Source organism: Phasianus colchicus, chromosome 1, assembly GCF_987193195.1.
Source record: "Phasianus colchicus chromosome 1, bPhaCol1.hap1.1, whole genome shotgun sequence".
Classification (NCBI taxonomy): domain Eukaryota; kingdom Metazoa; phylum Chordata; class Aves; order Galliformes; family Phasianidae; genus Phasianus; species Phasianus colchicus.
The window spans coordinates 125708207-125731907 of NC_143436.1; the positions used below are offsets into that span (position 1 = coordinate 125708207).

The window sequence follows — 23701 nt, forward strand, 5'->3', positions numbered from 1 at the left end:
GAAACTTTTGGAGTTTCTTGGTATAACTATTATGTAATTTAGGGTGCAACTTTAAACCTCACTGCTTTAAAGGAAAAGGCTAGACAATCTGATGTAGTGTGGAACCAGAAAGGCATAGGGCAAATCTTCCGGGGTTGGACAGCCAACCCTAGTGCCAGGGCATAGGGACTGTCAGTGTTTATTAAAGCAGCACTTGTGGGTATGCCTGTGCTCCATTAAAATTGGCTACCTCTGTTCTTACAGTAGAAACAGATATGTTATCCAAAGGGCAAGGACTTGGAGAGAGCAATTTATGTGGCCAGATGGAGCTACTGTGATAATCTGGTACGGGCTTCCAGATAATTTAATAAGAATTGGCAAGAGCAGGATGTCAGTTCCTTGATGGTCTTCTGATGGGAAGAGAGAGTGATGAGATGTTAATTAAGAAGGAATTAGCCCTCGTTAGCTCGGGATATACATGCTCAATGAGGTGTTTTCCTTTCTTTATACTGGACACAGAGCACTGTGTCCCAGTGAATGCTGCTGATGTTTAATTTGATAAATACTCAGGCACCTGAAGGCTGGGGAAGAGCAGGTGCTTGGCTATCTGTGGTAACTGTGCAGGCAGACTGTCTAGACTTTACATTTACTTACTGAAAAATTCAGTTCTGATGCCTCAGTGAAGCTCAACACCACGAGGCGCTAAGGTGTTAGTGTTAGTAAGGCCTGCTGTCTTCTATTTTGGGTGCTGGTAGCACCGATAAGCTGTAAGTAAGGAGTCACAGTACAAGTGTCTGGGGCATGGTAGGATTTGCTTTTTTAAATAGACCTCCACAGCTAGCCTCTCTCAGACCTTGCTCCAGGGCTGGCTCATGCTCACGATGCACCAAATGTGCATGGGGGTGTTGGAGTGATGAGCCAGCTGCCGAGGACGCAAGCAGGTGAAGGTCATTGTGGGTTTGAGAAGAGGGAATTCCAGATCCCATCACTCCCTGTTCCACCCTACTGCAGGGGCTGCTGGGGTAGCCATCAGAAGGAGCGCTGCCAAAAGTGAGGGGGGAAAATTGTCATCTGGAAGAGGGGCAGCACTTTGAGAATTCATTTCCTGTCAGTGAAATTATCTCTTCCTTGGTGTATGCATATCTATACAAGTGTAATTTCTCTGTAGAGCAGTACCCTACATTACCAGTTGAGTGCTTGCTGACTCACTCAGCACTCTGAAAACAGGCTGCAAGTGCCAAGTGCTTTTCTTTTTAACCACTGAGCGACTTTAAGCTCATAAAACTCTTCAGTATATTTTTTGTTTGGTAAAAAGGTGGTCATGTAAAGTAATCAAAATTGTAATAGTTAGCAAATTACAGAAAAAGCTCTTTAGGACTTATAACTCAGAAGTGTAAGCAATAGAACTGTAATTTATAGGTTGACACACCAGTTCAGCTATAAGCAACTCCAGCAGTTGCTTTGCTGCTCGCTGAAATAACTGCACAGCTATCAGACTAATTATAGCAGAAAGCTATGTAGCAAACTGAAGCCAGACAGTGAGACTGGATGCCTTCTGACAGAAGCAGATCCACAGCCTGCCACAGCTTGGAAATCTGTCTGCATTGTAAGCTGCTGCCTCCCTACATATGTTTGCAGTGTTGTATCTTTTACACAGCATCCTTTTTCTCCGTCTCTTCTTCCTCAAGTCCTCCTGAGGTGTCACTGTCTCAAAAGGGGAGGTACCAGTGGTGCTTGGGAATGTAACAGCTGCTGCTTTTGGTTTTTGCTCTTCGAGAATGCAAAGCAAGCCTGGTGACTCACACTCTTTTATTATTAGAGCACAAATTTCAGCTGCTATCCAACTGTGTAAGGGCAAAAATAAAAAGAAAAGGAGTAAAATGTTCTTCCTCATTCCCTACTATAAGCAGAAAGATTGGATCCGGTTTTGGAAATGTTTGCTGTTTTGTTAAAATTGTAATTAGGGCAGTGGTTATGTGATAACTGTTTTAGGTTAACTGATTACTCGGGTAATCTTGATAGCTTCCTGAAGGCACTGCTTTTTGTGAAAGGTAACCAACTTCTGACTTTCCTTTCAAAGTCTGGGTCTTAACTTGTGTGCCTGTAAATAGAAGGCATGCTACTGCTCATTTGAACTATGTATGTATACAAAATAGCCAACAGTTAAAGGGGCTTAACTCATGTTTTTGGGCAAAATGATGCGTTCTGTTGTTTTATGGCAGTCTCCGCTGTGGCAGACAGGCTTGGTAGGCTTTGGTCTAGAGAAAGGAGTAACTTTAGGTGCAAGGGTGGAACGAATGAATCACTCCACTCCTCATCAGAGCTGGTTGTATGTAGTTTGTATTCGGAGAGATTTCTTTGGAGAAAAGAAGCAACCTGGCATTCAGCTTCCCTCTTTAAGGATGGGCTGTGATCATTCTATTGCGTGTGCTAGCATCTCGTTTTTTAGCCTAATAGCATACAAGCATCTGAACTTCAAATTGCAGTGAGGCTTGTTAAGTGTAGGAGTCCTAGAATGAACCTCTCTGCCTTCAGCTACCTCTTAATCACAGTTGATTTATGTGTTTTATTAGAGAAGATATTTTGGAAGATTTGGCAGCAAAAGAAATAAAAGAAAGAGAGAGAAAAGCCTAAGATTGCGCATTTGGAAAGAGCTTTCTAATCTGTCCTGACACATCTGTTGCTTTGGAAAAAAAAAATCTCCTGGCTGCACTCAGGCCCTGCAGCGATGTATGTTGGGGGCCTGGCTGTATAATTTGTGGAGTGCAATAATTCTATAATTATATTGCTAATTGTATGCTACCACTTTTTTATAATAAGAGAGTGAAGTGATTTATAACTTAACAGTTTTACAGGAGCTTAGACAGATTGTTAAATGAAAATGAGCAGTTGCAGTGTAACTCCTAATAGCAGGTATTGTTAAGGACAAGCTATCGAGCTGCATGAATGCCTTGCTGGAAGGTGTAGCCTTGCAGAAATATTTCAGAATCTCAACAGTATTAAAGCCTAATAAAGGCTTAATAAAGCCCTGCCTTTGCAGTCTTCCCTGTAGGTATATGAAAATAATGGGGGAGGAGGATGGGAGGAGAGCTAGTAGTAAGAAGAAACTTAGCCCAAGCAATACCCACAAAGAACTCTAGAAGATTTCAAAGCCTCTGAATTTCAAATCAGAGGATGTATTCATAGAGAAAAGCAGAGGAACTGGATTTTGGTTGAAGCTGAATTACTTGCCAGTTTACTAATGAGGAATGATCAGCAGTTTGAGGGGATCTATAAATTAGAAACTGGATTTCAGAACATTTATCTCCTTTTCCGAAATGCCTTATTGATGTTTATTTTTTTTCCAAGCTGAATTTGTGTCTAGGGAGCTAAAGTCGCTTTCTCTGTCTCTGTTCTCTGCAGCTTATCTGGGTGTTGCCAGGGACACTTTTGCTTCTTGAATTGCTTTGCCTTTGGTGGAACAGGGTGCAGTAGCTACACTGCATCATTCAGGCAGCAAATAGCTAAAAGCCAGTATTGGTAGTACTGCTCTTTCAAACGTTATGAGTTAGAAAGGTACTGCATTTTACAGAAATAAAGGAGTAAATGAACTGGGGGGGAGGGGGGGGGGGGGGGAGGAAATCATGCATAATTACATAGAAATTCTATGTGTAAAAAGAAGCATGAATTGACCATTCTATTGACCTCCAGTAGAAATTTCTGCTGTCTAAGATCTATGTATTAAAACCAAAACTCATCCCAGATTCATCCCTCAGTCCTGCTTGTGGAGTTTTACTGTAATGATTCATTCAGGATTTCAACTTTTGGAGATGACTACTTAGTACTTTTGGCTTAGATTTTTACTGCTTGTAAAGCTTGGTGTATAGGCTTATCATTTCAGAAATAACATGAACTAGGTTATGAGATCATTGTGAAAGATTCTTCATTAAGTATCATACATACAACGCTCATGGAACTATATTATTTCAGGGGAATTTTTCCTCATTTCTCCCAGGAGAAATTTTCAAGCTGGTTGGTTCTGATATAAAATATATACAGTACTCATTTTGTGCTCAAAGTTTCTTGACATAAAGATCACTAGATTAGATTGCACGTGCTTTTAGGGGGAAAATATTTTAGTTTGGAAACTGTATTAAAATGAATACATCTCAAAAATTAAATCATAGTATGTGTGTGATTAGATATGTAATCTAAGTATATTTCAAAATATTATACCAGACATGTTATCTAACTCAATCTACATGCATTGCTTTGGCAAGTTCAGAGTTTGCCTAATATGCTGAAGTCAAGAGATAAGAATAGCTTGTTCAGCATGTCCAGACAATGTAGTTATGAAGGAAAGAAATGAAGAAAAGTTAGGACAGTGGAAATATTTCAGGTAAAGGGACAGGAACCTGGAGTGTGAGAAGTGAAGCTGAACATGTGAATATAACAAGAAGTGATAGAACAGTATTGGTTCTTTTTATTGTTCCAATTAAGATGATTCAGCTCTGCTTTTATTCTCTCAGAATCTGTGGCAAGTCTCTGTTTTCATTTATAGGATATGAGAGTAGAGCTTCTAGAGTACCTATCTGACCTGTCAGCATTTATTCTTTTTCACTGTGGTGAGGCTATTGATGTTTTCTGGGCTTTTGCCCTGGAAAATTGAGTAGTCCACGATGAACATGTGCCACTACTGTTGCTAGGGAAAGACGTAAAGATCTTTTGGTAGGAAGACAACAGATGATTTTCTGTCTAGCATGGAGTTGCTATTTCACTCACGGGTCAAAACTCTAAAGTACAGCCTTTCAGAGCTCTTGTTAAACACACTGCATTAATTCATAGCATCTCCCTTGGCTTCTCAGTGATGTTATCTTGCTTATATTCAGGGCTTCCGTTAAAGCTTATCTCTTGCTATGTTCCCTTGCACAGTTGAATGTAGATCTTCCTTTCATAATCTTCACTGTTTGCAGTTTAATCTGTGTTAGTATTTGACTTTATTGCACAGTAATATTCATACACAATGAGGGCATTTATGATCCTGCAAAAACACCAGCTTAAATACAACAAGAGATGGGAATATTTTTTGGAGGCCCACCCCTAGCCTAGCAAGACTTGTGGCAGCAGCTCCTTCACAGTGTGATTCAAGGATGTGTGATTCAAGGATGTGAAGTTAGGAACCCGTTGCTAACAAATGCCTTCTGCATTGCACCAATAGTCAGCAAAGGGATTCAGAACCAAACATTAATTTTCAGGAATAATGTCCTTAACTTGGGCTTTATTGCACTTTATCTTCAATATCTATTTGGGGAGACTGGGTGAAAACTGACTGATCTGTTTAACTTCACCATGTTAGTGGCTAACCTTTTACAGTTTCAGAGCTGTTTGCAAAATATGACCCTTCTGCAGTGCACAAACCCTCTAAAATCCTTCGTCAGCTAAACTGCAGTTGTCAGACATGAGGGTTATGGGAACGTTACAGACTAACTTTGCTCCTGTCTTTGTCATTAGTCATACCTCTTACACTGGTTAAAATGTACATTCTGTAACTTAATAATTTTAAACTGGAAAATAAGACCACAAAACTGGACACTGAATAAATTTACTCCTTTGAATATGCTCTCTGCACCTTAACAAAATACATCACAGTGAGTTAATAATTACTATTTTTATACTGTGTTATTTTATGGAAAGTATCTCTCACCAGCAGGAAAGTACAAGGACTTCTAGGAATCACTGGGGTATAATGAAAGTTGCCAAAAATGTAAACTAATACAGATTTTCTTATGAACCATAAAAATATTATGTTTAAACTAAAACTGTAACCTTTAGCCTTTGTATGAGAACAGCAAAAACATGAACAGGGATTTTTAAAAAATGTGTGTATGTAGACATCTGAGGTCTCAGGCCTTATTTTTTTTTTAAATAAATAGGGTCTGAGACCTCAAATGGCTAGAAAATACCAGCCAACTAAACTAACATCAGAAGATCAATGGATGATCTGTAAGTGGAAAAATTCTATTCTGATTAAATCTACACAAAGGATCCCTCTTTTTGCTTCTCAAATGCCTTAGTGTACATTTAATTGCAGCAAGATACCTTTTCACCTCCACTAGGACATTTTTTCTGAGATTTTTCCATTCTGCTTTTACTTCCTCCACTCAGGAAGTCAACTGACTGTAGCAAACATACCAGCAATACTCCTAGGACAGCAGTGATCTACCCAGCATGCAGCAACAGAAAGTCGGGACAAAAGAAATAGTCACCCTGAAGAGAGAAAAATAGTAAGCTCCCAGGATTCTGTTTGTTAGGATACCAGAGTGTTGAAAGAGGCCAGGATATCATTTCAGCTTTCTAGACTGAAAATCAGCTGTGGGGGTGTACAGTCAAACCAGAAAGCTTATGAAGAACAAAGACAGTAAAACCAATTATAGACAGTTCTGTGAATCTGTGATCTTTTCTGTGATGTTTCCTTGCTTGCTTGATAGAATTGAGTTGAAACTATTTACTAAGCTAATTTATACTAACAATTAATTTTGGCAACAATCTGAGCCATTTTTCTCATTTTGAATTTTGACCAAAAGAAGCCCTGGACACAAAATCCAGAAATTTTGCTGAATGTCTTAAAAATGGAATTGTGTGACTTCTCTGTTTTGAAACTTCTTTCCCTTTCAGAATAAAGCAAATCTTTTTCTTTCTTTTTTTTTTTTTTTTTTTTCTTTTTAACTAAAGGGAATAAAAGGGTTAAATAACCTGAAAGAAGAAAAGGATTAAATGAATGTTCTGCCTGACCCCAGGCATTTCTTCAAGGTTTTGTTTCAATAACCCAACTAAAATATCCCTTGTTAACATGATTCCAAGTACAAGGTACCTTAACAACAATTCCCAGGAGATGTTGTAACACCTTTGTCAAATTCAGTTTAATGTCAGAGTGGCTGAGAACATGTTCATTCTATGAAAAAAGAGGTATTTTAACATTTCCAGCCTAATTTTGGAAGAAAACAAATGTTGAAGTATTAGAATTTCCCCCAGGATGAAAATTCTAATATTTTGCTCAGCTCTGGTTTCCAATAACTCTTACACTTTAATTTTGTGATATTTAACTTAATGTTTCCCATGTGAGTATTATAGCACTAGTGGGTAAAACTTTAGTCACCTCACAGATTAGGCATGCAAAAGAAAACAGTTCATGTATGTACAGGGACAGATTTCTGCCTTCACGAGTGCCTTCCTCTTGTTTCCCCCACTGATGAGATGTCAGTTTATTACAGACTTGATGAATGGAGTTTCCTTTCTCAGGAAACAGTAGTCAGGTCTATGGAAGCACTTATGTAACGTATGTTCCCCTCCATGCAAGTTTGCTCATTATTCGTTCCTGTGACTGTTTTGGACTGCAGTCAGGGACAACCTGAAGGGAAATGATGAAGTTCTGCTGCGAGGGCATTAGTGGGAAACAGTCCTTAGCAGTTCTGGTCTTAAGAGTTTCGAAGCCACAATCAACCCCTACTCGCACCTCTGTGGTGTGCTCAGTGAGAAAAGTTCTGTGCTGTTAAGCCCTGTGTGCTCAGAAAATCTGATAGAACCTACTTTGCCTTAGATATATGTGCACTGAAATTGTTTTCATTACATGTAGTACATAAAATCTCTCTTTAGGACATGAGGCTTCTTTCTACCAGGTAAGGTCCTAGGCAGCCTGGGTCTAAAGTTGCTTCTGGTACTAGACACCTCCTAAGGCTCCAGGGAGACCTCATCATGGCCTTCCAGTACTTGAAGGGAGTGTATAAACAGGAACAAGAATGACTGTTTATATGGGTCGATAGTAATAGGACGAGGGGGAGATGGTTTTCAACAAAGACAAAGGAGATTTAGGTTAGATACTAGGAGGAAGTTTTTCACTCAGAGGGTGGTGACGCACTGGAACAAATTGTCCTGAGAGATTATAGATGCCCCATCCCTGGAGGCATTCAAGGCCAGGCTGGATGTGGCTCTGGGCAGCCTGTTCTAGTGGTTAGCGACCCTGCCCATGGCTAGGGGATTGAAACTAGATGATCTTTGAGGTCCTTTTCAACACAGGCCATTCTATGATTCTATGATCTTGAGGGAGGTGGGAGGCAAATGGATGAGGTCAGGCTCTTCTTGATGGTGTGTAGCAATAGGATAAGGAGTAATGGCCTAAAACTTGTACATAGGAAATTCTGTACTAATGTGCAGGAGAAGTTCTTTATGGTAAGGGGGATGGAGCACTGGAACAGGTTGCCCAGAGAGGTTGTGGAGTCCCTTCCTATGGAGATATTCAAGACTCATCCAGATGGCTAGTTGTGCGACCTGTCATAGGGTTCCTGCTTTAGCAGAGGGGTTAGACACAATCTCTTGAGGTCTTTTCCAGCCCCTATGTTTCTGTGATTTCCCCATTTCCCTTCACCTGCATTCACCCACAGTCCCCAACTGCACTTCAGCAACCACCAACTGAAATGAAAGCTGGTAACTGGCAGCTGGCTGTAACATCTCCCTCCTTCTGATTTATGAGTTGTCTCTCTCTGGCACCGAGGGCGCCTTCTAACAGAGTGGGCTGTTCCTGTGCTCAGAGGCAGTCCTTCTCCTCCAGCAGCTGCAGAGTGCCACGGCCCTTGCTCAGCTTCAGGCAGCGTCCTGGCACAGCTCTGAAATAGACTTGGGCAGGAAGGTTCTGTGCTGCAGAACACTGTGGCAAGCTTTCCGTATAGTGGTGGAGTTCTCACCTGCTGCTGTTCCCCTATGGCACTACCATGCAGTTCTGTTTGGATCATGACAAAAGCTGTAGGGCTGGCCTCCAGCACCCACAGGCAGCGAGCATGGCTCACTGGCCTCTCTCCTGGTATGACAGCGGTGTCTGCCTACTACTGCTGCTAAGATCTTCCTTTTGCCTTGGAAAAGGGATTGCCTCTGACGAATCCATCCTTTGCAATCAGCACGTGGTGCTTGCAGTTTATTTCTCTTACAATCTCAGAATCATAGAGGTTGGAAGGGACCTCTGGAGATCCTTGAGACCAACCCCCCTGCTAAAAGCAGTTCCTTACAGGAGGTTGAGCAGAAAAGTGTCCTGGATCACTGCCCTCAAGCTGCTGGTCACAATCCTTTTAAAGCGCCCCAGGATAACATTGGCCTTCTTGACTGCAAGGGCACACTGCTGGCTCATGGCCAGCCTGCTGTCCACTGGGACACCCAGGTCCTTCTCCGTAGAGCTCCTCTCCTGCAGATCAGCCCCTAGCACAAAAAATATGCAGCTGTGTTTTCTGTTTTCATACAGGAATTAGAGAATAGGTTTCAAGACTGCCAAAAATTCATCCACTTTTTTGTTTCTTTGTATCTCCATTCTACATTGACATAAATACATTACTGGTCAATTTTCAAATGGAACATGTAGAGCTGCAATCTAAAGCCTGATCTCTTTCTTAAACAATAAAAAGTAAAACATTAAAATGTTTTGTTACTTATTATATTATATGATGCATTTTCTGAGGGCTGCTCTGAAAGTAATGCCTCTCATTGTATGGTGTTGGCCCATGACATCAGAGGCGGATGTTGGTGGTGTGGCAGTAGGGGTTGAAACTTCCCACCAATATTCCATGATGTGTTATTGCCATGCGACAGATGGCAGCAGACAGGCAATCTGACACAATGGGTCTGACGTGGAAGTGCACATGGAGCAGGCATGTGTCACTGAACTCCTCCACGTGGAAAAAAATGTCACCCACTGACATTCATTGACACACACGGAACACTTAAGAAGACCAAGCAGTGGATGTGAGATCAGTGGGGTGGTGGGCAGCTGCAGCAGCAACAGTAGGTCAGCTCTGCTGGTGCAGATTGTTACAAGCACAGCATGCAGGCTCTTCTTCGTCGCTGGTGAAAAGGCATAGCTCATGGTGGTGACAGTTTTATAGCTGAGAACGTGAAGGGGTTTCAAGAGATGCCTCCTCTATGCTGTCCTGGTCAGACTGCATCTGGAGTATTGTGTCCAGTTCTGCGCCCCTCCATTCAAGAAGGACAGGGAACTGCTTGAGAGAGTGCAGCGCAGAGCCACAAAGATGATGAAGGCATTGGAGCATCTGCCTTACGAGGACAGGCTGAGGGAGCTGGGTCTCTTTAGCTTGGAGGAGACTGAGAGGTGACCTCATTAACGTTTATAAATATGTAAAGGGCATGTGTCAGGAGGATGTAGCCAGGCTCTTGTCAGTGACATCCAGTGACAGGACAAGGGCAATCGGTGCAAGTGGTAACATAGGAGGTTCCACATAAATATGAGAAAAAACTTCTTCATAGTGAGAGTAACAGAATACTGGAACAGCTGCCCAGAGAGGTTGTGGGGTCTCCATCTCTGGAGACATTCAAAACCTGCCTACACACGTTCCTCTGTGACCTAATCTAGGCGTTCCTGCTAAGGCAGGGGATTGGACTAGATGAGCTTTTGAGGTTCCTTCCAATCCCTGACATTTGGTGATTCTGTGATTCTGTAACTGGTGTGAAAAAGAGACAGCACCTATTAAAATGAAAACTCGTTAAAAAAAAATACTCTTCGTATTTTAGCCACGATTTTTTTTTTTTTTTTTATAATTAATATTAATGGCATTTATTTTTTTTTAATTAATAATACACATTTTTTAGCTCATCTTCCCCTCTTCTCTCCTCTCCTCTTCTCTCTCTCCTCTTCTCTCTTTCCTCTTCTCTCCTCTTCTCTCTCTCTTCTTCTCTCTTTCCTCTTCTCTCCTCTTCTCTCTCTCCTCTTCTCTCCCTCCTCTTCTCTCCTCTTCTCTCTCTCCTCTCCTCTCCTCTTCTCTCTCTCCTCTTCTCTCCTCTTCTCTCTCTCCTCTTCTCTCCTCTTCTCTCTCTCCTCTTCTCTTCTCTCTCTCCTCTTCTCTTCTCTCTCTCCTCTTCTCTCCTCTTCTCTCTCTCTCCTCTTCTCTCTCTCCTCTTCTCTCCTCTTCTCTCTCTCTTCTCTTCTCTCTCTCCTCTTCTCTCCTCTTCTCTCTCTCTTCTCTTCTCTCTCTCCTCTTCTCTCCTCTTCTCTCTCTCCTCTCTCTCCCTCCTCTTCTCTCCTCTCTCTCCTCTCTCTCCTCTTCTCTCCTCTCTCTCCTCTCTCTCCTCTCTCTCCTCTCTCTCCTCTCTCTCCTCTTCTCTCCTCTCTCTCCTCTTCTCTCCTCTCTCTCCTCTTCTCTCCTCTCTCTCCTCTTCTCTCTCTCCTCTTCTCTCGTCTTCTCTCCTCTTCTCTCTCCTCTTCTCTCCTCTTCTCTCTCCCCTCCTCTCCTCTTCTCTCTCTCCTCCTCTCCTCTTCTCTCTCCCCTCTTCTCTCCTCTTCTCTCCCCTCTCCTCTGCTCTTCTCTCTCCTCTCCTCTCCTCTTCTCTCCCCTCCTCTCCTCTTCTCTCTCCTCTCCTCTCCTCTCCTCTCCTCTCCTCTCCTCTCCTCTCCTCTCCTCTCCTCTCCTCTCCTCTCCTCTCCTCTCCTCTCCTCTCCTCTCCTCTCCTCTCCTCTCCTCTCCTCTCCTCTCCCCTCCTTTTAAATTTCCCTTTTCATTCCCTTTTTCCTTCCTTCCCCATTCCCTCCCCATTCCCTCTCCCCTCATCTGCCCTCCCCTTTCCTTTCATTCCCTTCCCTTTCCTCCCCTTTCAAATTTCCCTTCTCATTCCCTTTTTCCTTCCTTCCCCATTTCCTCTCCCCTCATTTCCCCTCCCCTCCTCTCTTTTCCTTTCCTTCCCCCTTTCCTTTCTCCCTTTCTCCCTCTCCTTCCCTCCCCTCCCTGCCCCTTCTCCCTCCCCACACCCTCTCCCCTCATCTCCCCTTTCCTTCCCCTTCCTCCCCTTTCCTCCCCTTTTAAATTTCCTTTTTCATTCCCTTTTTCCTTCCTTCCCCATTCCGTCCCCATTCCCTCTCCCCTCATATCCCCTCCCCTCCTCTCTCTTCCTTTCCTTTCCTTTCCTTTCTCCTCTCCTCTCCTTCTCCTCTCCCTCTCCTCTCCCTTTCCTTTCCATTTCTCTCTTCTTTCCTCTTCTCTCCTCTTCCCTCACTTCACTTCACTTCATTTCTTTTCTACTGGCTCCACCGTTGAAGACAAAACTTTCTTATCCTCTTCCACGTCTCACTAGAAAAAGGAAAGTCTCAAGTTGTGACTGAGTAATTTTTGCCTCAAACAGACTGAAAAACTGCTTACTCCCTGGATCCCTCTGGCAGAGGCAAGCTACAGCTCTGACTGCAGCAACAGCAAAGGCAGAAGTGCCAGTACCTGTCTGTGGGCCCAAGTAGTCGGGAGAAGTTATCGACCATGACCTCTGTGTGACAGCGAGTGAGGATGACCACTGCCTGGCACAGGAAGGGCACAAACGTGCTCTGCTGCGCAGACGATGTGCAGCTGCGCAGGATGTAGAGGATCGGTTGCACCTGAAAGAAGAAGGGGAGAAAGAATTACTTGCTGCATCCTGGACTCTGCAGGGCCTAAGTATGGACATTCAGCACATGAACAGTGCCTGCCCCCTGGACATGCTGCCAAGGCCTAAGCCTAAATTTCATGGCAGCCACCCTGTCCTGCCTCTGCGCTCAGGCTGTTCTTCTTTACCACAAGAGGCAAATGGCACAAGGCATAGTGCAACAGCCAAAAAAAGTCTAAGACACGTGGAAGAAAGTCTCTTACGTCTCGACAGATGTCCTTCCCATGCATCTGCAGAAAGGTGGTCATCCACTTCCCAGCAGCACGCACGCGCACTCCTTTGGCTCTCCGGATGGTCTCTTTTATGGCCAACATGAAGTCGACAGTGCGTTCTAGGGGGAAGTTTTTGCATACGATCTGCAGAGAAAGGAGAAGCAGGAGAGATCCCATCACTGCTCTGTGGCAGCTCTTCAAAACATAAAGCAGTCTTGAGGGTGTTGTTAGTTCAGCGGCATGCCGGTCATTCAGGCAGCAATCACAATGCTCCTGCTGTCTGTACCCTGATATTTATACAGAAGGCAGGTGAACCTTCTCTCAGCTTCTGCACCCAAGGTGTCTGCGTACATGCAAAGCCTACCTCCCAGCAGCCACAGTCACACATGCACACAAACACACAGTCTCACATACACACACACATCATGGAATCAACACCTTGCGCAGGGCACCTGAAGAACAGACATAGCTCAGAACCTCCTGCTACTTGCTGAGAAAAGCGGTCTCAGGGTGACAGCTCATTCTGGAAATGGTATGAGAGGCTGGGAGCAGCACATGGTTGTGCAGAAGCATATGCACAGAGATCCCACCACCCCTTTTTGGGTCCACTTACTCCTGCTATTTTGGATGAGGTCTGGAGTTGAGAGATGACACTGCAGGCATACAGCCCCTCACACAGGCTCCTGATGTCACCCGTCTCGATGACTCTGTTGTTCGCTTTGGCTGGAAAGAGCACAGGGAGAAAAGGGAAGTCATGCTTCTGGAAATGGAACTGCTTTCCATGGGGGAGAGACCGAGGACAGGGTGGGGACAAGAAGAGAGTTGCGCACAGTGCCTCTCCCTCCTGTAAACAGGACCCAGCCCGTGGGCTCTAGTAGTGTTGTGGAGGAGAGCGGAGGGCTGGCACATGCTCGCTCTACTTGCCTTGGATTCGGAGGAGGGAGTCCAGACAGGTGACGGCCAGCTGGCGGGATGTGGGCATGGGGTCACAAGTCAAAGGCGCCAGCAATCCCACCAAGGAGCCAAAGTGCTCGCAGGCATCTCCTCTCTGCAGGGGTGAGAGGCAGGAACAAAGCTGTAGACAGCTCTCCCTAGCTTCTCCCGCCTGTGCCTTCTCCACGCCGTGGCACAGCTTGCCTTCCAGCTCTGGGGTACTGGGGAGGGAGCAGGGGGCATGTAATGGGGCTCTTTACTCACATGAAGCTCTTCACAAATAGCTAGCAGCTGGGAGCAGGTCTGCAGGGCCCTCTTGCGCTCCCACATGTTGTCCGATGTCATTGATCTCTGCAGGACCTGGGGTAGAGCATCTGTCTCACTGAGGATGTCTTTTCTTTCCCTTCCTGCTGCCACCCCTCTCCCTGTCCCTCCTTTCCCAGCACTTTTCCTCAGGGCTGGCCCTGTGGTTCCACACAGCCTCCCCACCTCACTGAGCACCAATACTGCTGCTCTCCCCGCTCTCTGCAGACACTCCTGCCTCCTAACCCAGGAGCTTTTCCTCACCTGTGGCCTGCCAGGGGCTGGCTCCTGCCTTTCCCCCTGCAGGGCCCATTTCTCTGCCCATTTCTGAGCTTGCAGTGAGCTGGCACATCAGCAGGAGATTTCTCCCCCTCTGATTGTCCTCTCAGTCCCCAGATCTCTGTCCCCACTATTGACAGGCACCATGCTTTCTCCCTTGCCCCACACATACTCACATGGACTATGTTTTGGAAGAAGCCACGCGTGGGCTCTGTCTCAAGCAGAACCGCCATGAGCCGGCCCAGAGCTTTCAGTGATCTTTGCTGAAGCTGAAAGCAGAAGAGGAGATTGAGGTGTGGCATCACGGCTGCTGCCAGACCATAGGCTGTGTGTGCTGAGGTAGAGTTACGACCAAGAGGTGGCTGGGAAAGTTACGGGAGGTTACCTGCAGGTACTGCGCTGCTTGCTGTGACTTCCTGATCTTCAGCATCACCTCTGCTGAAGGGTGTGTCACAATATTCTTGAAGCACAGAACCAACATTTCTCGCATATCCTTGCTTTCGAAAGATGGCTTCAGCTTGCTGACAGGAGGAAAAAAGGAAGAGAAAACAGAAAGGCCCTTTACGCATGCTCTCCAGACTGGTTCAGGCAACATCTGAGTTTCTCCTAATCAACAGCTGCAAGGCCAACACTCCCAACCTGTGCTTCTGAGCACTGTCTTCAGTTCCAACAGTGCCCACCACCTCCCCAGCAACAGTGAACCACCTCCTGCTCTGAAAGGAAGGAGACCCCACCTCTCCTCTCTCTTTCCTGCAGGGAACAGGAGTACCAAGGCCTTTCTCCCTGCCAGAATCTCAGCTTTGCTGGGCACAACAGCCCAGCTTTCTCTCCTGTAGATGCACCTCCTCATCCCCTACCCCCTCCAGGCCTTCAGGAACTACCCAAAATGGGGACCACCATCCTGACATGCAACCCCAGACCTTACCTCAACTGCTCCAGGGCCAGAACCACCTTAAAGGGCACCGGGGAGACAGGGATGCCTGAGTAATATTTCTTCAGCAGGCCCTGCAAGTCCCAGAGAGACACAGTCAAAGTGGGCGGGGGGCACACGAGAGCTGTTCCACCTGGCCCCGAGAAAGACACAATTGCCACACACCAGCCCCATCACTCCCTTGTTTCCCACGGAGGCACTGCAGGATGCAGCAGCTCCACAGCTGATGGACCTAGCCTGCTGCCCAACTGCTGCCTGCCAGCACCCGAGGTCCCCACCAGTTGGAGACATGTGGCTGATGGAGACCTGGATGCCCCCAGGCAAGTGAGCCTCGTGGCACAGCCCAGAACTCTGCTGCAGACAGCCCTGTCTCTAGGCACTCACCATCAGGATCTCCAGCAGCTTGCCCTTCAAGGAGGGGTTAAAGCAGGAGGAGTCACCCACAGCGTGGAAGGCAGAGCTGAACTCGGTGATGCTCTGCACCAGCGCAAGGTTGTTCTGCAAGTCCTGAGGCCCAAGAGAGAAGAAACATTCTTTGAACTGCGGGAAGGGCTGAGGTCTGCAAGGGGGGCATGTGGGGGCAACGCTAAGGAAAGGGCCTGGATCTTCATCTGGGCACAAACTGTTCCCTGAGGGACATTTGGAAAGAGAAAGCCCATCTCAGCATCCCCCCATGTGGAGGGGCTGCAGCTGGGCTCTCAGACACCCTGGAATGCTTTGAGCTCTCACCCGGCAGCTGCAGCTGTACAGCATCAGGATGTTGCCCACAATGTCTCCCTCCAGGTGGGCGAGCAGCTGCTCCTTGGAGGCACGCAGTGCCAAGCTGCCGTGGGCGAGCATGAGAGCGCTGCGTGTGGCATGAGCTCTCCTGCTGTCCAGCTCCATCTGTGTGGGGAGAAATGCCTTGAGACACTCACTCAATGGCCCCCAGTGCCCTGCGATGCACCTGGGCTCCCAAGGCAGGAGCTGCTGTGAAAATAAGGCAGAAGAATGCCAAGATGGAAACCTGTAACGCTTTACCTTCTTGTGCCTGGAAATCCTCGCTTTCCAGCCTTTGCACAGCCTGGATGCAAACGTGGTGAGTGTGGCCAGGACTGTTTGGAAATTGCTCTCAGCAGCATGGCTGAGAAGCGAGATCATTCCCTGCACAAAAGAACAAGGGGCAGTTGGCACAGGCCTGAACCTACTGGCACGACCAACTGCAGTAGCTGGGCCGGTCCTTGCCTGAAGAAAATGGCAGCAGTGAGGAGATCAAAAAGCCCAGAGCAGGGCCAGAAGAATTCCCCTGCCCCAGGGACAGAGTGGGGATGCTCGCAGAAGCTAGAAAAGAGAAGAGCTCACCTGGGCCTCAGATGACTCCTCCATGTTTGCTTCCTCCAGGTGCTGCAGCAGCTTCTCCTGGACGAAGAAGACTCCCTTACAGGCTCCCAGCACCGTCCCCAGAGCCTTGTACAGGAAAGACTGCATGGGAAGGGAAGGAAGAAGCTGAGATGTGGCAGCAGCCTGACCTGCTGGCAGAGGGCTAGGTGAGAAAGACCCACGCTCACTGGGAGTCACTGAGAGCAGCTGCAGGGCCCAAGCAGTTTGCAGGGAAAGGTCCTCTGTGAGGTACGGGTCAGGGGAGCAGTGTGAGCATCCCATGTGGGCAGAACACCAGCCGCAGCCGCAGCCCCAGCCCCAGTAGGGCACCTGCAGCTGCACCGCTGGGTAGAGCCGGGGGGAACTCACCTTTTCTCCAGAGCTGCTGGCAGAGCTGCTCAGCCGCTGGCTCAGCTCGCAGCTCAGGGCCTCGGTCCAGGCCTCATCTTCTATGGTGTCCAGCGATGCCCTCAGGAACTGTTGGAGAACAGGAGAAGACAATGTTCCCTTGCCCTTTGCCTCTTCCCTCACTCCCAAGTGGCTGCAGCCTTCTGGGAAGAGGTGCCTGGAAGAACAGCCCCTCTCCCAGCTCCCCTAGCATTCCCTCCATTAAAGCCGCCTGCCGCTCTTCTCCTAAGACCCCCCTGGGCTTGGGACAGAGCGGAAGAGGCAGCGCCACGAAGGCGTGTGGCCGCTCCGCAGCAGCGTTGGAGAGGCTGTTCCTGTCCCACAGTGGCTCATATGGGAGTGGGGCTACTTGGGGCAGGCAAGCACTTCTCTGCACCCCACCTCCCAGCAATGCTGTACCTTTAGCAGACGGCACTCAAACTCTGCAGTGTCCGAGAAGCTCTCCTCTTTCCCTGCACAGCAATAGGAAGCAAAAGACCTTACTTGAGATCAAGCCAAAGAAGAAGAGCTGCTGCAAACTTGGCTTGGCCTGGGCACTCAACACTGCCAAGCTGGGACCCGCACCCCCTCCACAATGACCCATCCCTCCCCACAAACACTGTCCCTGCAGGAACACAGAACTAACTGCTCCAGGACTGCTGTCTGAGGGGACACGAAGGGCCCATCCATGTCCTGGAACGGGCAGATCCCCAGGGGGAAAGATCCCCAGGCCTCAGTGCTGTCTCCCTGGAATGGGAGCAGCAGCAGAGCAAGCACTGGGCTGCAGACAATGCTTCCCCTCGGCCACATTGCAGAGATGCATTTTCAGTCCACCCCTTCCCTGCCTCTGCCTCTCCCTCCCCACCAGCACTTTACCTTCGAGGCACTGCAGCAGCAGGGGGATCTCAACAGCCCACATGGCCCCCACAGCTCTGTGGAATCTCCTGTGGAGCTTTTGCATTAGCAGTAAGGCAGCGGCTTGGAGTTCGCTGCCAGCAACAGGGCTCCCTGCCACCACCTGAGCGAGAGCAAGGAGAAGCAGGGTCACTTCTGCATCAAGAGCAGCGGCTTACCCCCAGGAGGGAAGCAGCTTGGCTCTGCTCTGGTGGGCAAGGAGCAGCCAACAGCTTTGCCTATGGCCATGCTGCTTCCTCCTGGGGGCTCGTGGCACCGGCCTCTGGAGCATCTACTCACCAACAGGCGCGCCAGCAGTGTCTGGGGAGTCAGCATTGGGCCTGCAAGGAGAGAAAAGTGCTGAGTAAGACTCCAAGACACTCCATACCCAGCCACGTGCACCTCTGCTGTCCCTTTTGGGTGCTACCACAGGTCAGCAGAGCTCACTGGGGGACTTTCTGCTCCTACCTTGAAACACAGAGCTGATGAAATGGGGATCCAGATCTTCTATCCGCCGTCCTGTCAGGTCCTCTCTCTCAGACAGGGCTTGGATACAGCGGGAGACCGGGATCAGCATACCCGTGTACTCGGCTGGCACCACAAACAGCAGCAGCCGCGGCCACAGGAGCTGTAGAGAATGAGGCAGTTGAGCATGTCAGCATTCCTGCCTCTGCTCAGAGATGAAGAGGACACTGTGAATTTCCCTGAGTCTTGTGTGCTTCAGAGCACGTTGGAGGAGAGACCTGGGGTGGTGGAATAGGACGAGGAACGTGTGGTGTGAAGGCAAGGAACAGTAGTAGGGCAGAGTGTGACTTACTTTGGACATTCCTCTCACAGAGGCGCCCAGTGACACCAGGATGTCCATGCATAGTGCCTGGAGAGCTCCTTCTTCCTGGGCTTCCTGGGCAGAAAGCTTTCCGGTTGCCTGCACAACAGTGGTGTTGAAACACTAGTTATGCTCAGTTCTTAGGAGCCTCTCAGGAGGCTCCGGTGTGGCCCCACCAGTGCTTCTGTGCCACCCTCTGAGCAGCACAGGTCTTCCAAAAGAAGATGCTGCCCACTGTCCTTACCCTTCTTTCTGTGGTACGGCTGAACTCACTGAAAATGTGCCCCACCACATCCCAAGCTGAGCAGCTCCAGGCATTAGCATTCAGCAGATCATTAATGAAATGCAGAACAGCCTGTCTCACCTGCCAGAGAACAATTGTGGGTGTGATTTTCCTGGTCAGAAAGCAAAGGGAAGCCACCTGGTCATTGGGGCAGCGCTTTGGGCGTGAACAGAGACAAGAGCAGAGGAGAAGCTTTGGCTTCTGAGGGGAGGGCTGGGCCTTAGCACCAGGCTGTGTGCTTTCCATGCACAGCACAGGGACCTGCCTGCTCCACTCTGCCTGCTCTCCCCACAGGAACCATCACGACCATGTGGTCAACGCCCCAGCACCTCCCTGATCACCCCTGCCCTGCCCATACTGGCAGCAGCACCACCATCCCGACAGCGCTTTCCATTCCCAAACCAGCTTACCCGGGTCCTGGGGTCGCTGCACAAACGCTGCACAGCCTCAACAACCTGGGGCAGCTTCTCTGTCATCATGGGCTCTGCAAGAGACGCACAGAAGCATGAGTGGAGGCACAACCCAGATGGCAGAAGGGATTCCCGGAAGTCCCAATCTGTGGTACTGACCATCAGAGCGAGCCAGAGCACCTAGCAGACCCAGGGATGCCACGCATCCAGCCTCCCACTCATCGCCCAGCTGTGATTGCAGAAACAGGATCGTTTCCTCTGGGCAGATTCGGGCTGCAGGGAGGAAACCCCACACTGTGTTAGCAGGCAACTCATGCCCATTCCTGAAGTTTGTGAGAGAGGTTTTGGCCAGGGCAAGCATTGCCAAAGCTCCTCTCCTTACCCTGCAGCATGATGCAGTAAGTCAGCTCCGCATGACCAGCCTCGCTGTGCTGTTTGGTGTTGTCATAGAGCTGTGGGAACAAGGTCCATTTGAGAAAATCACATCAGCACTGATGACGGAAACGACACTGTGCTGCCCACTCTCATCTCCCTTGACAATCTCGGGAAGAAGACAGGCAGACAAAACCCAGCCCACCCCACAGCATCCCCAGGGGCACGCGCACGGCTCTGGAGCAGCCTCGGGCATACAGGCACTAAGGCTGAGCTGCCTTACTCAAGGGCTTGGAGCTTTGCAGTCCTCCTGGGACTTAGCCAAGAGGGAAACTGCTGTAGGTGCAAGGATAGGCTCCCCTTACCTGGCAGAACACGGCACTGGTAATGTCCTGAAACCTGTCCTTGGGGATGAGACACTCAATGCCCTGTAAGGCCTCCAGGAAGATAGTAAGGCTCTGCAAGAGACCAGAAGAGGAAGAGAGGGATGAAGCCACATCTAGCCACGTGGGAGTGGAGAAACTGTTTCCCAATGTTTTGTCCACTGGGAGAAGCTCCTGCACAGATGTTCTTGTTTGTCCCACACCTCCCAGCAGCACCAAGAGAGTCTGTCTACTCTCAGCCAAGCCCTGTTTGGGCATCGTTTGCAGGCATTTCCCACCCAGCAGTTGTTTTCTCCCCCATCAGCTGCAACTGGATATGGTACCCCCGTTGCTGAGCTCCTCAGGCAGTCAGAGCCCCACAGTGGTGATGGTGAAGCCTCCCATCCCCAAGAGATGATTCTCAGTGTCTATTGGCTCCCTCCTGGCTCCTGTCCAGGTTGTTCCTTCTTTGACTGAAGAGCTCAGGAAGCCTCAAACCTCCCTTGAACACCTGTTCCTTCTTTCTCCAAGAGCTCTTTACCTTCTCCCTGCATCCCCCTGACCCCTCGTGGCAGTTCATGGGCCCCACATGCACGCTGAGCCCTGCGCAACATCTCACCTTGGCCATCCTGCAGGTGTCTTGCACCTCCTGACACGGGTGCACGAGCCAGAGGAGCTGCTCCCAGACTTGCTCTCGGTGCAGCTCCTCTTGCAGAAGGACAGCCAACATGGCAGCCACAGCCCCAAGGACGGCCTGTTTGTCCTGGAGAGGGATGGCAGAGTCTCAGCATCAAAGACTGAAGGTCTGCCCTTCTTACAGAGAAAGCTTTCTCTTTCCCTTCCCTTTCTCTATTCACCCGTGCCCAGCAGAAGATGGGCTCGCTCTGGAGAGCAGGCAGGTTTTCCCCACACCCTCATCCCCAGCTCTTCCTGTCACAATGCTGTAACATGTGGCTGCTTCCCGGCAGGGAGATCCAGCCCCAAGCCCTTTGCAGAGCCAGCCCACTCCCTCTCATCACCCCTCTGCTCTCAGCCCTCTGGGCAGACAGAGCTGCCAACATGGATGTCTCCAATGGCATGCTGGGCTGGGAATGCAGCAGTGCTCACCTCTTCCTCCTGGCAGTCCTGCCAGTTCTTCACCATAGAGAAGAGCAGCTCGTGAAGATTCTCATAGATCTGCTCTTTCTCTGTGGCAGGCCAGGGGCACTGCTTTCCAGAGGACAGGAGAATTTTGACTCCGCCCAACCATTGCTTCACAACTGAAAAAAAAAAACAATCCAAAACAACAACAAAAGAATGATTAATTTAAAAAAAAAAAGAGAGAGAGAGAGAAAAGGGAGCCTGTGAGAATCTGCAGCAGGGAGAGGTGCAAGGGCTGTCCCGAGGCCCCCTGCTCTGGGGCCGGCACTCACCAGCACAAGCGATGCGCAGAGTTTGGCCACTCCTCACCTGGCCCACCACACTGCGCAGGCCGGCCAGTGTCAGCCACACAAAGGGGATGCACTGTGGAGCTGCAGAGAGGAAGGAGAGGGCCACAGTCAGAGTCTTGGCAGCGAGGGAGGAGGGGCTGCAGCCCTGCATCCCCCAGCTCAATGCAGATCACGTGCAGAGGGGAGAGGCCCCTTTCCCCGTTGTTACAGATGTCAGGCTGAGGGCACTCTACCATAGGTGCTGAAGAGTTTGCTCAGGGTGATGAGCACAGTCTCCTTGGATGCATCCCCCGTGGCCTTCAGGTGGCTCTGGAGCTCAGCCATCACCAAGGTGAGGTGCGTCCGAGCCAGAGCCACCAGGACATTGCTGGCAGCTGTCCTTATGTTGTCTGTCACGCCCTGAAAAAGAGTCTCTGGTGACACGTGGCACAGGAGACTGCCTGAGGCCCTTGGAAAGCCTAAGCCACCACCATCCACCAGCAGAACACCAGCGTGGGCAGGCGGCTCCTTTTGCCTTTAGGAGTGACCCCTCACCTGGGCTGCTGTCAGGTCCCGGGACACCTCTGCCAGCAGCCGGTTCACCACTCCGCAGGGCGGGCGGCTGTCGGCTTCCCTCAGGGCGCTCTCCAGCTCACAGTACGCCTGCACTCGGTCACCCTGGGGACAAGGATCAGTCACGCTCGCTTTGCCCGCTGCCACCCATCGCTATATGGATGTGCTGCCAGGGCCTGGCACCCACGGGACCGTGGCACTGGGCCAGGAGGGCAAGGATTGATGGTTGGATGTCCCCATCTCACCTCGTGATCTTGCAGGCGCTGCAGCAGTAAAGTCACGGCGCAGGTAGGGACAGGGCTTGACACCCTGCTTCTCTCCCTGCGACGTGTTCGCCTGGGCATGCAGCCCACACAGGCAAAGAGACCTGGAAGGAAAGAGCAGAGCAGCTGCCGCTGGTGTTGCTTGGAGCCAGGGCTGAGCATCCGACCAGCTCTGGCAGGAACTCTCCTCCAGCCCCATAGCACGGGGTAGTTGGCGGGGAGAGGGGAGAGAGCCTTCCCCCTGTGGGGGTACTGCTGCACTCAGCAGAGCAAGACATGCTGCTGGCATGTCCTAAATAGACATTGGAGGCACACATGTGCTCGGGCAGCGTCGCGGTGTCCAGAGAGGTGGAGGGAGCTCACCTCGAAGGGCTCTCAGCCGCTCCATCGCAGCAGGATATGTCCAGACAGACACAACGCTCTCTCTGGGTTCACTTCCTGCGGGTCCCAAAAGCGGACTGAGCCACCGCTCCCACCGCTGCCACAAGGGTGTATGAAGTAGCCACTGTGACATCACACCGCAGAGTGTCACCTCACAGAGAATGACGGCTGGGGACCAGACAGCATGCAAGGCAACCTTGCAGGCCACAAAACACAGCATGTTTTTGTGACGCACTAAGCTCCAGGATTCTGGTTCCATACTGAAGCAGGCAATCACCTCAGCGGGGAAGGGAGAGCCCCTGCCAGGGAGCAGCTGCCAGGCATTGTCTTAGTGATTGGGGACTGCATGCCAGGAGGCACTGAGGCCCTCATCTGCTGCCCAGACAACCTCTCCAGAGAGCTTTGCTGTCTTCCAGGGGCACATGTCAGAGATGTTAAGGACTCCACTACATCTAATCAAACAAGAAGACCACCATCCACTTGTTGTCATTCAAGTAGGGTCATGGGAGGCTGCCACAAGGAAATGGCAGAACTTTGCATCCCTTGGAAAGACGCTAAAGGGATTGGGAGAGCCAGGAGTGTTCTCCTCTGTCCTTCTGATTGGAGGCTGAGTCCCAAAAGGAAGGAGGAGAACAGAGGTGGTAAATTACTCTGATTATTGGGACGGTGTTGGGATTGAGGTTTTGTATACCTTGATCTTGGACACACATTTGAGAGAACAGGTGTGTAAGCATAAGATGGAATGCAACTGAGCAGTTGTGGCCAAAGTGTTCTGGGGAGCAAACTGGCTGGATTGATTACCAGAGTGTTAAATCATATTTGATGGAGGAAGGGCATGGAGTTCTTTGTGAAATGAGGAAAATATGTTAGGTGAAAAGTCATATGCCTTCATGAGGTATTGAATTGGCAGCTACAGATCTGACCTTTCTAAGCCAAGGTTTCGTTGCCGATAGCAGATGCTTTTCTACAGACCTAGAGAGTTAGTATGGACAGCGAGTCTCCTGTTTCTCCAAATAACACTGTTAGTTATCCTATCTCTGGAATGCAAGGCAGTAAACCACAAATTAACAAAGAAGCAGCGGATTGGCGGATGGAATTGACGCTGAT

The 23701-nt window shown here is 49.3% G+C and overlaps 1 protein-coding gene and 1 long non-coding RNA gene across 3 annotated transcripts in view; one reads left to right on the forward strand and one right to left on the reverse strand.

The window, feature by feature from the left end:
• LOC149920017 (uncharacterized) overlaps window positions 1-6412 on the forward strand; it is a 29092-nt gene extending 22680 nt beyond the window's left edge. The window contains exon 4 of the long non-coding RNA XR_016463484.1: window positions 6124-6412. This is a non-coding gene — a long non-coding RNA (uncharacterized LOC149920017). The remainder of the gene's footprint in view (window positions 1-6123) is intronic.
• Window positions 6413-11444: 5032 nt separating this feature from the next.
• On the reverse strand, window positions 11445-23037 carry LOC116230703 (maestro heat-like repeat-containing protein family member 2B). 2 transcript variants are annotated; one of them, XM_090125817.1, is made up of 31 exons: window positions 22577-23037; window positions 22196-22317; window positions 21933-22055; window positions 21632-21797; window positions 21381-21479; window positions 21076-21227; window positions 20588-20731; window positions 19972-20064; window positions 19617-19686; window positions 19394-19507; window positions 19235-19308; window positions 18786-18905; window positions 18533-18640; window positions 18184-18343; window positions 18016-18056; window positions 17698-17839; window positions 17242-17294; window positions 16804-16911; window positions 16417-16536; window positions 16096-16218; window positions 15805-15960; window positions 15460-15582; window positions 15070-15149; window positions 14530-14665; window positions 14321-14413; window positions 13827-13922; window positions 13554-13677; window positions 13243-13352; window positions 12621-12773; window positions 12216-12370; window positions 11445-12074 (listed from the first exon to the last, which is right to left on the reverse strand). In XM_090125817.1, exons 1-31 carry the CDS (start codon window positions 22851-22853, stop codon window positions 12023-12025), a joined length of 3687 nt encoding a protein of 1228 aa, XP_089981943.1. In that variant the 5' UTR covers window positions 22854-23037; the 3' UTR covers window positions 11445-12022. The 2 variants fall into 2 exon arrangements, with proteins under 2 accessions (XP_089981943.1, XP_089981946.1); XM_090125820.1 differs by lacking the exons at window positions 11445-12074; window positions 12216-12370; window positions 12621-12773; ... (2 more) ...; window positions 13827-13922; window positions 14321-14413 and having other exon boundaries at window positions 14446-14665.
• Window positions 23038-23701: the final 664 nt, after the last annotated feature.